The following is a 9,525-nucleotide window of genomic DNA, read 5'->3' as shown; positions in this document are numbered from 1 at the left end:
GCAGACAGGAAACCAAAAAGTGACTTTGTTTCCCAACCACATATTTATCTCTTTAGATAATTGTTACCATAGAATACAAAAGATGTCTAAGAATAATGTAGTACAACTAAGAAGAAAGAAGGAAAGATGTCAAACTGAACCAATACACAGCATGAACCTTCTTTTCAGGCTCACAAAGAGTAACAACAATACAATTTTTCTTAGTATGCAAGGTCATCTTGACCTCATTTAATCTTTAACTGTGTATCATAAACACATATTTTTCTTGGAAAACAATTTCCAGGCTACACAAAGAAATGTCAAACTCAGTTTATCAGAGCTTTAGAATTATCAGGGGAAATGAAAAACACAGTATAAACAAAAGTGCTTATTGCTATAGGCTACACTCTGTAATTACACAGCAAGAGAGGAGACATTCTTCCATTGGTATCATGGCTATCTTACATGTATTTTTATTTATTTCTAAGAATTACAAATGGAACTATCGGGTTCAAAAAGATTTTGAAGAGATGATTGTAAATGATCAAAAAATTTTGGAGGCATATTGTGTGCGTGTATGATGCACATGATCTCTTAAGAATTTCTTTTGTTAAGATGAGGTTGGCAAACTATAATCTGGTGGCCAAATCTGGTCCAGCAGCTGGATTACGCTTGTGAGTGGGAAGTTGGGAGTTTTGTACTGCCTCGAGCTAAGAGTGGTTTTTATATTTTTCGTGGTTTAAGAAAAAAAATCAAAAGCAGCATCATACTATTTTATGATATGTGAAAATTATTTTATATCCAAATTTTAGTGTAAATAAAGTTTTATTGGAGAACAACCCACCCATTCATTATGGATTGGCTGCTTTCATGCCACAATGGCAGAGTTGAGTAGTTGTGCAAAGCCTAAAGTATTTACTATCTGGCCCTTTCCAGAGAGAGTTTGCCAACCTTTACTTTAAGAGCTTTCCCCTATGAAACAATGAGGCCTTCTATAAACTGTAGACTTCTTCACAGAGATTTTTTGTGTTAGTGGTACATCATGTTTTTGTTTTTGTTTTAAAAAAGAAAATGCACAAATGTAGTAAAGGTAATACAGTTGCCATATCATAAAATAACAGACATGCCTTTATCAGATGTAGGATGCTTCTTTTCTCACTTTATGACAGTGTAGCATAATTATTAAGGACATGCGCTTTAGGATCGTTCTATTTCCTTGAATCTTGATTGGCTTTCTGTCAGCCTTGGTCTAGTTACTTAACCTCTCGTAAGCCTCATGTTTCCTATGAAAACAGAGTAATAATGGTACCAACCTCATGAAGTTACGGTGGTATTAGGTGATTTTTCTAAAAGAAATTATTTAGCTTGGTTCCTGGTATGTAGTAGGTGTGCAATAAATTTTTTAAAATTATCATCATCACCTGAAAATGTCATCAACATTTGAAAATTTCTGGTGGTTTGTTCCTAGTACTACCTATAACTTCAGCTTTGACAAAGAAGTCCGCAAAACCCTGCTTTGGTAATTTCACACAGCAACAGTCCCTCTCTCTGTATTATCTGCAGAAAAACTGCCCTAGATGCATGAATCCAAGCATGTATTTGGCAGGAAAGTGGAAAAAGGGAGGCCTAGGATGTCTAGAAACAAAAATCACAGGGACAAAGAGTGTTGGAAGGCTGGTCAGCAGCTGGATTAAGCTTGTGAGCAGGAAGTTGGGATTTTGCATGTTAGACTCAATTCCAACTTTTTCTATGGAGAATCCACAGTTCTGTGACAGGCTGTTGATGAAAGCTTTCTGCTTTAGTAGCTAAAGTCTTTTATTAGAGTAGATGTAGTTTGGTCATTTCATGTTAGGTTAATACTGCGATTTTGTTTTTACTACTTGATGTCTTAGCTGATGTTTCCAACTAGAAACATTCTTATAAAATCATGAGGGTATAATGCTGCAATTTTTGGAAACTTCATGATTTCTTTCCTGCTGGGATTGCTGCTGTCTCCTGCCTGAGCTTGTTCTGCTTCTAGAATCATAATGACCCTGGATTAAGGCAGAGGAACCAGAGCCCACTGAACACATGATTCCTCAGCTATAAGGCTGCCTCCCTTTTTTTTACCCTCATCTTGAAATAGGTCATGACCATTGTCAGCAGAGGTGGTCTCTTTTGCTCACCAGGAGTAATCTGGAGTCAATTGTTAAATGGCATGAGAACCTTCTTTAGCTGGTTCTTACAAAATGAATCTGCCTAAAGAGAGCTAATGGGAGAAAAGTCCTCTAAGACAAACAACTCTTTCATCGCCCCATCCCCAAAAATCGTTTACAGAAATATCAGAATTCCAGAAGGCAGTGTAGTACATATTTCCACAATACAGCCAAGAAACAGAATTTTTATAAACCCGCTTCCCTTTTTCTTTTCTTTTCTTTTTTCTCAGTTTTTATAAGAGTTAATTTGAGCCAAATTGATGACATATGCTGGGGAGCGAGATTGCAAATGGTCCTCCACTTCCTTAAAAAAAAAAAAAATCGCATAAAACATGTTATACAAATCTCACTTGTTTTTACTTCCTGTGTTTCGTGTCTTGACATATTGTTTGGGGGGAAATCCCTCTGGATTTCATCCTTTTCCCTCAGTTATGGTGGAGCAATTATGGTTAATCAAGTTTAGCCACTCAAAGGAAGAAAAATATATTTCAGCATTCTTACATACTCTAGTTGGTGTCATGGTTAAGAAGAAAATACACACAGGCATACATCAGCCTGGTGTGTGAGAATAAAACCCAACATTCTAATGCTCACACTCATGCCTGTGAGTGGAATGGGCTGGTGTGGAGGTGACGTCTGTCACTGGTAGGAGTAGCTCTCATCGTCGTATTCCAGCTCATCTTCATCATCATCATCTAGCAGGCCATACTTAAATTTCCGGTAGACAGTGCCATCTTGGCCCATGTAGACGATGTCATCATCGTCATCGTCATCCTCGTCATAGTCACGGTCCCTGTACTCAAACCCATGATCCTCTTCAAAGTTGGTGTTCTCGTGATGGCTGCTCTTATAGGAGGAGTAAGACTTACTAGGGTCAGCCAGCTTTTCATAGCCACCCTTGTCTGCTGGCGGGGCTTGGCCCCGCGATTTCCTCCAGATGAATACAGCTGCCCCGAGCAGAAGTACCAGCACAACGCAGGAGGTGATGAACAAGGCTGTCTTGGAATGCCCGGGTGCAGACTCTATCTCACTGGCTCGAAGGATGCACTCATCTGTTGGAAGATGATCCCAAAGGAAGAAGGCGGAGGGGAAGGATGAAAGAGAAGAGACGGAATGGGGGAAAATTAGTTTCTGAGGTTAAGAATTGCATCTTTATCTTTTAAATCTAAAGTGGTAGAATCGCTCTCTCTGATTTTCTTGAAAGGCACGCCACTCTACAAGATTGCCATGGGTACCCCCATGAGAGTCCCAGTCTACGTCTGATGATGCCATCAAACCCTTCTAGGATGAAGGTCAGTTTGTAATCCAAAGGGATCCCCACATTCCCATACCTCATGGAACAGTTGCCAAGTGTCCATCCTTATTAATGAATTCTTCTATTTCTCTCCTGAGAGAAATATTCCATCTTGGGCCATGCCTCACTTCTTGCTAAATAACTCTGACTTTTTCTAAGGCTAAGATCTCTCCCCAGCAACCTTTAAACCTGGTCCAACATGATTATGCTACCAAAGGCAAGAGCAGATTATTTATAAGACCATTGACTCTTATCGTTGTGTGGGACCTTAGAAATTACTTAAGTCAATCTGCTGCTTGACAGTTGAGGAGACTGAGGTCCATAAAGAGGAACTGAATTGTCACATTGTCAGAGCTAAGAGCTTGTTTGTGGAGCAATCGGAATTCAAACCCAGGAATCCTAACAATCAGAATTTGAACCCAGGAATCCTAATTTCATGCTATAGTCTGGAGATATTCGGGTAAAACGTTCTGACAACGGTTTTTTGACTTTTTGGCATTCTGTGGCCCTAATCTGTCAGGAAGAGAAGTGCCACCTTTAAATTTCTCCTATCATAATTAAGATTTCTGAAGTTGAGAGCTCTGCCTTCTGTCATTCATCAGGCTCTGTTTTGATGCCTTCATTGAGAATATGGAGTAACCAAAACTGTCACAAAAGGAAAGATTAAACCATAACTTCAGTGATGAGCTAATTTTTCTTACTTTTCACTAATTTTTTTCAGGTGGTATGATTTGGGTAAGTTACCTAATTTTTCCCCCCTATTCTTTAACCCATCAAATGGGAGAATGACAGAACTAGAGAAAAAAACTGGCAGGCTGTATTGGATGTATAAGTTGAAATGCACACTAAATTTTCCATAAATATTTTATTGAACCACTTGATTCTGCCCCCAGGATTCTTTTATGAGAGATTCTAGGTGCATTGTAAATGCTAGCTTAATAATATAATACTGCTGCCAATTTTTTAAGGGCAAATATTTTTGCTTATTATATATTGGCTGATTACATCCTATTCATTGCTACTATGTCTCTCTCTCTTTGATAGTGATAAACAAGTTTTTCAAGTTTTCTATTTTACTGTAACTTTCACTGTCATGGGATTTTGCCCATTAAGCAGAATTTCTTCTTCTAAAGTAACAGCACTATCATTATGGCTTTCATTGTTAGCAATATCAGCACAGAATTTTTCCCTGGAGGAAATATTAAAGCACCAGAGGGATGGGTAAGCAATCCGTGTGTGGTACTTGGAGATAAATACTGCCTGAGGCAGGAGAATCAATAAAAGACCTTTGGAGGTTGTTTCAATTGCTAGGGCCCCATATGCAATCATGTCTTGCTATTCTACAGTCTTAGGTCTGCAGAGTCATGGTCAGCCTCTGGGATCTGGCTTCTTTGAAGGGGCATGTGTCTCAGTGAAGAATGAGTAGGTAATCAAGAGTGGTTAGACTTCTGCAGAGTTGCCTGAGGGGGAGCTTCAAGAGGCACAGAAGGTGCAGGAAAGTTGACTGACTAGTTTTCAGTTGGAACAAGCGAACAGAAACTCTGCACCCAACATGCACACTTCTGGTTTCATTTAAACCCATGTAATGAGGGTTATTATTCTTAGCTGACACAGCATGGATATTAGGCAATCATACCCTGAAGGTGGATGTGTATGAGGAGCTGGGGAAATCAGCTGCTTGTGGGGGGTGGGACTGCTGATAGAAGAAAATAATCCGTTTTTGGAAAGATGCTATTTTGAATTTAGTTCAAAAGGCTGATAAAAGAAAAAAAGCCACACAGAAATGGCAAGTAGCAGTTATGGATCTGGGATTTACTTCACATAAATGGATGTGATCCCATGAATATAATGTCTGCTTTTGTTGGGCCATGATACATCTGAGCCCCAAGGAAATGATCTGCTTCAGGACTAAAGAATATGCTTTAAGAATTTATTTTTGATTTTTAAGAATAAATGACTTCATTTGAAATCTTTCTAAGTTTGTGGCCAATAAAGACCAAGTACCCATACAGATGGAGTTGGGGGTGGGAGACCGTTGGGGCATTGGGAATTGGTACAAAAAGGTTTGTTTCTTCGTAGCCTTCAATGAAGTTCATTTCTAAAATGCTTTAAGTCTCTAACGGGAAGCCTAGATTTAGGCTGATTTCCATAGAATGTTTCTTCAATATAATATTGTCTACCCTTTTGTAGCGCTGACAATTTGAATTAGATTTAAAACAAAATCTGAACAGAAAACAAACAAAAATAATATATAATATTGGTGCTTCCTTGATAGCTGATTCTTTTCCGTTTTGCTCAGGAGGAAAGAATAGAAAAAGGAATAAAGTAAATTTATAAAGGTGAAATTCTAGAACTATTTGAGCTCTAACGTTGGAGGCAGCATGATAATGGAAAGAATGTGGGCTTTGCAGTCCAAAGAACCCACATTCTCATTCTAGATGAACCTCTTAACATTGGTGTGGACTTGGGCCTGCTGATCAAACCCTTTGAGCTTCAGTTTCCTCATCTGTGAAATGGGATTAATAATATCTACTTATATGAGATGATGGACAGGAAGTTTCAAGTACAGTAGGCACATAGGAGGCATTCAATAAAAAGGTAGCCATATTGAATCTCCGGGACTTTCTATCCTCTCCTGCCTGCTCCCCTCAGCTTCCTGAGGACATGCCCTTCCTTGGCAGACTGCTCTTCTCTTCTCACCTGTAGTGTCCTGGCAGTCACAGCACTCCTGGGTATCAGTGGGATCTGAGGTGTTGCAACAATGAAGGCAGCGGTTGTCATCCATGTGCAGCACCAGGTTGGCAGGGCACACGGTGCAGTTCTTGGTACCAGGTCCTTTGCATTCTATGCAGCTCTCGTGGCATTTTTCACAGTTAAAATTCTCCCCCTGTTAAGAACAATCAGGAGATGCCTTTTCAGTGGGGAGGGTTAAGAAAGCACTGGAGTTCCCAGATAGGAGTTCCATCTTGTCTCCATAAAAGAGGGAAGCATGCGGGGGACAGCAGAAAGGTGGTTTGGGCTGGGTCCATTTTAACTGTTCAGGGTGAAAGACAACCAACTGTCTGCACTTGGATGGAACCATTGCTGGGACTTTTCCCTCTGAGATCTGCTGGTAACAGTAGTGGGGGAAAAGGCTTCTGGAATAGTTCAGGTTACAAACTGACAGTGCATGTACTGACCACCTTGACCAGGTTGTCACGGAAAAGTTTTGTCTGGCCCATAATATATTGACCTTCACAGTTTAAAGTATTTTCAATTCATTGCCCACATTCCAAAGTTGGGATATGTCACATGTAAATTCATCATTCCCACATGGCAATGTGACTCTCTTATTTGATACTCTCCTGTTTGATATAATCCCCACTACTAGCTCTGTCGCCAACACATAGGTGAAACACCAAATTCCACTTTTCATCAAGCTTGCACTAGGATTTTCTTTGATGGAACACTCTTTACTCATTTACTTTACCTGTTTGGACTCTGCCCCAGAATAATATAAGTTGTGATTGTTTAACTAAAGCAGTTAAATCTCAGTGTGGAGGGAATTTAGTGAGAGATGAGGAGAAAGTGGCACATTGTTCCTTCACTGGTACTGGAAACATAGATGAGGGAAGACAGCTTCCTATTTCACTTCTGTGCTGTGTAAGGATGGTATAATAGGAAAAGAAGGAATAGACATTATCTTTGTTGAGCACCTTTGCATGTTTTCAGTGCCACTAAAGTGCTTTCTCAGTTGTTATTATCTCATCAAATCCTGGATTAGGAGTAAGATCCCCTGGGTTCAATCTCAGCTTTGTTACTTAGGATTCATATGGTCTTTACCAACTATTTAATCTCTCTGAACCTGTCTTTCACCAAAGTGCAATGAGGGTTATTGTCAGAATTTAAAGGGAGCTCATAGGTGAATATGCTGGTCGTGTTAATTTCACCATGGAGAGATTTACTTAATTTCTAAAGTTTGAAAACACAATCAAGAAGTTAGTGGACTCAGAAAACCCATGGTTTCTAGGCAAGCAAATGAAAATATATCTGTCTTAATACACTGGGAAAGGGTGGAGGAAATGAAAGACCAACATTAGCTGTGTAGTTCTGATATTATTTAGATGTTTCAGGTTAGACAGCAATGAGGTAAGAAAGAAGATAAGACATTTCTAATGTCTGACATAATATTCCTATGCAGACTTGAAACGTCTAAGGTTATGAACGATGAATGCAGAGTTAATTCTGAGGCCTTCATTGCTTACCTTCCCCATTATTTATCTCAGCTCTTAGTTCTTTGATGGAAATTAAAACCACAGGGTGTTGGGGGGGGTAGCACTATTAATCCATGATGCAATGGTAGAAGATTTAAAAATATTAGACCTTAGCTATAGTGAGTATAGGAATTTTAGGACTTTTTAAATTTTGCCTAGAATGACATAGAGAAACTAGCTCGTTTCCCTCTGTGGAAATGGCAGAAGGCACCGATGCCCGGCTTCCAGTACCTCTCCCACTCTGTATTCCCCCACCAGACAGTCCAAGGCACAGAGTCCTCCTACTAGGTGGTAATTCCACACACAGGATAAGCATTGCAGTACTTCTTTTCCTGAAAGAAAAAAAAAAAGATTCAAAGTTGTGAGACTGACCTTAGATTTCAACCTCTGTCTTGGTTCCAAAACACAGAAAAGCAAGGAATATGTCAAGTAAATTGAAGCAGAAAGGTGAATTGATTGAGGATGTGATTTAAAAAAAAAAAAATCTACTACACACCAACTAAAGACCTAGAAATTATCCAATTATTTCAATCAATGTAAACTTTCAGTCTGGAAATTGAAGATTTGGAGATGAAAGATCTTTTATTAAAGCAAGAGGATTTTCAGAATGAGAAATTACATAGAAAGTTTATAAAACCTTCCTTTGTCCTTCTGCTAATGTTTAACTAGTATAGAGGACACGGATGATACCAGCTGATTTGGTTGGGGCGGGGGTCCCAAAGCTTGGTGAGAAAATTATCATTGGGCAGTTTGTAATTGAGAAACAATACTAGGCTTGGAACTTAAAATGCTATGGCTAAAGGATTTAACAGATCATTTTGTCCAGGGATTCTTACTTGTGGGAACGGTGGTGATAGTTTCCTTTAAAATTCTTTAGAAAATTATAAACTCTCTTCTCAGAAATTTGACATCTTGTTTATCATTCATTCATTCATTCATTCATTCATTGGGGGATACTAAGTGACATTTAATTCTTAGGTCAGAGAAGCAAAAAACAAAGTACTCTGGAATTAAACAAACATAGCAAATGATGTCTTAGAAATCACCTGTTTGCTGCTTAAAATTAAACCTACACCAACACCTTAACCCAAACAAGGACAGACAATTGTTTAGCTTTTGTTTCATAACCATAAACTTAACTCTGCAACCCAGCTAGATTTGGAGGGGGGTGAGGAAAATACAGAACCCAATGAACTGCAGTGAGAGCACCACAATTATGGGGTGTTCTAAGCAGATGGGGGTGAGGAGTGCTCTCCTGAGGTACAGAAGGAATGGTCTGGTGGTTAAGATAAAACCAGTCGAATTCATCAGAGTTGTCCACAGTCAGCAATGGCGATTTTCTTGCTCGTCTTGCCATTCCTGGACCCACAGCCCTCCATGGCCTCCACCATATTCATGCCATCTTTCACCTTGCTGCAGACCACGTGCTTGCCATCCAAACCCTCAGTCTTGGCAGTGCAGATGAAAAACTGGGAACCACTTGTGTTGGGTCCAGCATTTGCCATGGACAAGATGCCAGGATCCATATGCTTCAGGGTGAAATTCTTATCATCAAACTTCTGCCCACAGACGGACTTTCCACCTGTGCCATTATGGCATGTGAACTCACCATCCTGGCACATAAATCCTGGAATAAATTCTGTAAAAGCAGGAACCTTTATGACCAAATCCTTTCTCCCCAGTGCTCAGAGCATGAACGTTTTCTGCTGTCTTTGAAACTTCGTTTGCAAACAGCTCAAAAGAGACGCATGGCCCAAGGACTCGCAGTGGACAACAATGTGGAAGAACATGGTGGGGTTGACTA

At 39.7% G+C, this 9,525-nt stretch overlaps 1 protein-coding gene and 1 pseudogene across 2 annotated transcripts in view; both read right to left on the bottom strand.

Annotated features, from left to right (window-relative positions):
* Positions 1-196: 196 nt before the first annotated feature.
* Positions 197-9,525, bottom strand: part of PCSK5 (proprotein convertase subtilisin/kexin type 5) — a 404,636-nt gene continuing 395,307 nt past the window's right edge. For both annotated transcript variants that reach the window (XM_074330572.1, XM_019736691.2), the window contains 3 exons: positions 7,953-8,053; positions 6,169-6,355; positions 197-3,226 (listed from right to left, as the gene is read on the bottom strand). In XM_074330572.1, the coding sequence (XP_074186673.1) occupies positions 2,814-3,226; positions 6,169-6,355; positions 7,953-8,053 (701 nt within the window). In that variant the 3' untranslated portion in view covers positions 197-2,813. The remainder of the gene's footprint in view (positions 3,227-6,168; positions 6,356-7,952; positions 8,054-9,525) is intronic.
* LOC109449907 (peptidyl-prolyl cis-trans isomerase A) lies at positions 8,900-9,343 on the bottom strand (annotated as a pseudogene).

Source organism: Rhinolophus sinicus, linkage group LG04 (assembly GCF_036562045.2).
Source record: "Rhinolophus sinicus isolate RSC01 linkage group LG04, ASM3656204v1, whole genome shotgun sequence".
Taxonomy (NCBI): Eukaryota; Metazoa; Chordata; class Mammalia; order Chiroptera; family Rhinolophidae; genus Rhinolophus; species Rhinolophus sinicus.
The sequence above is the reverse complement of the archived record's forward strand: the minus strand, read 5'-3'. Positions and strand labels throughout refer to the sequence as shown.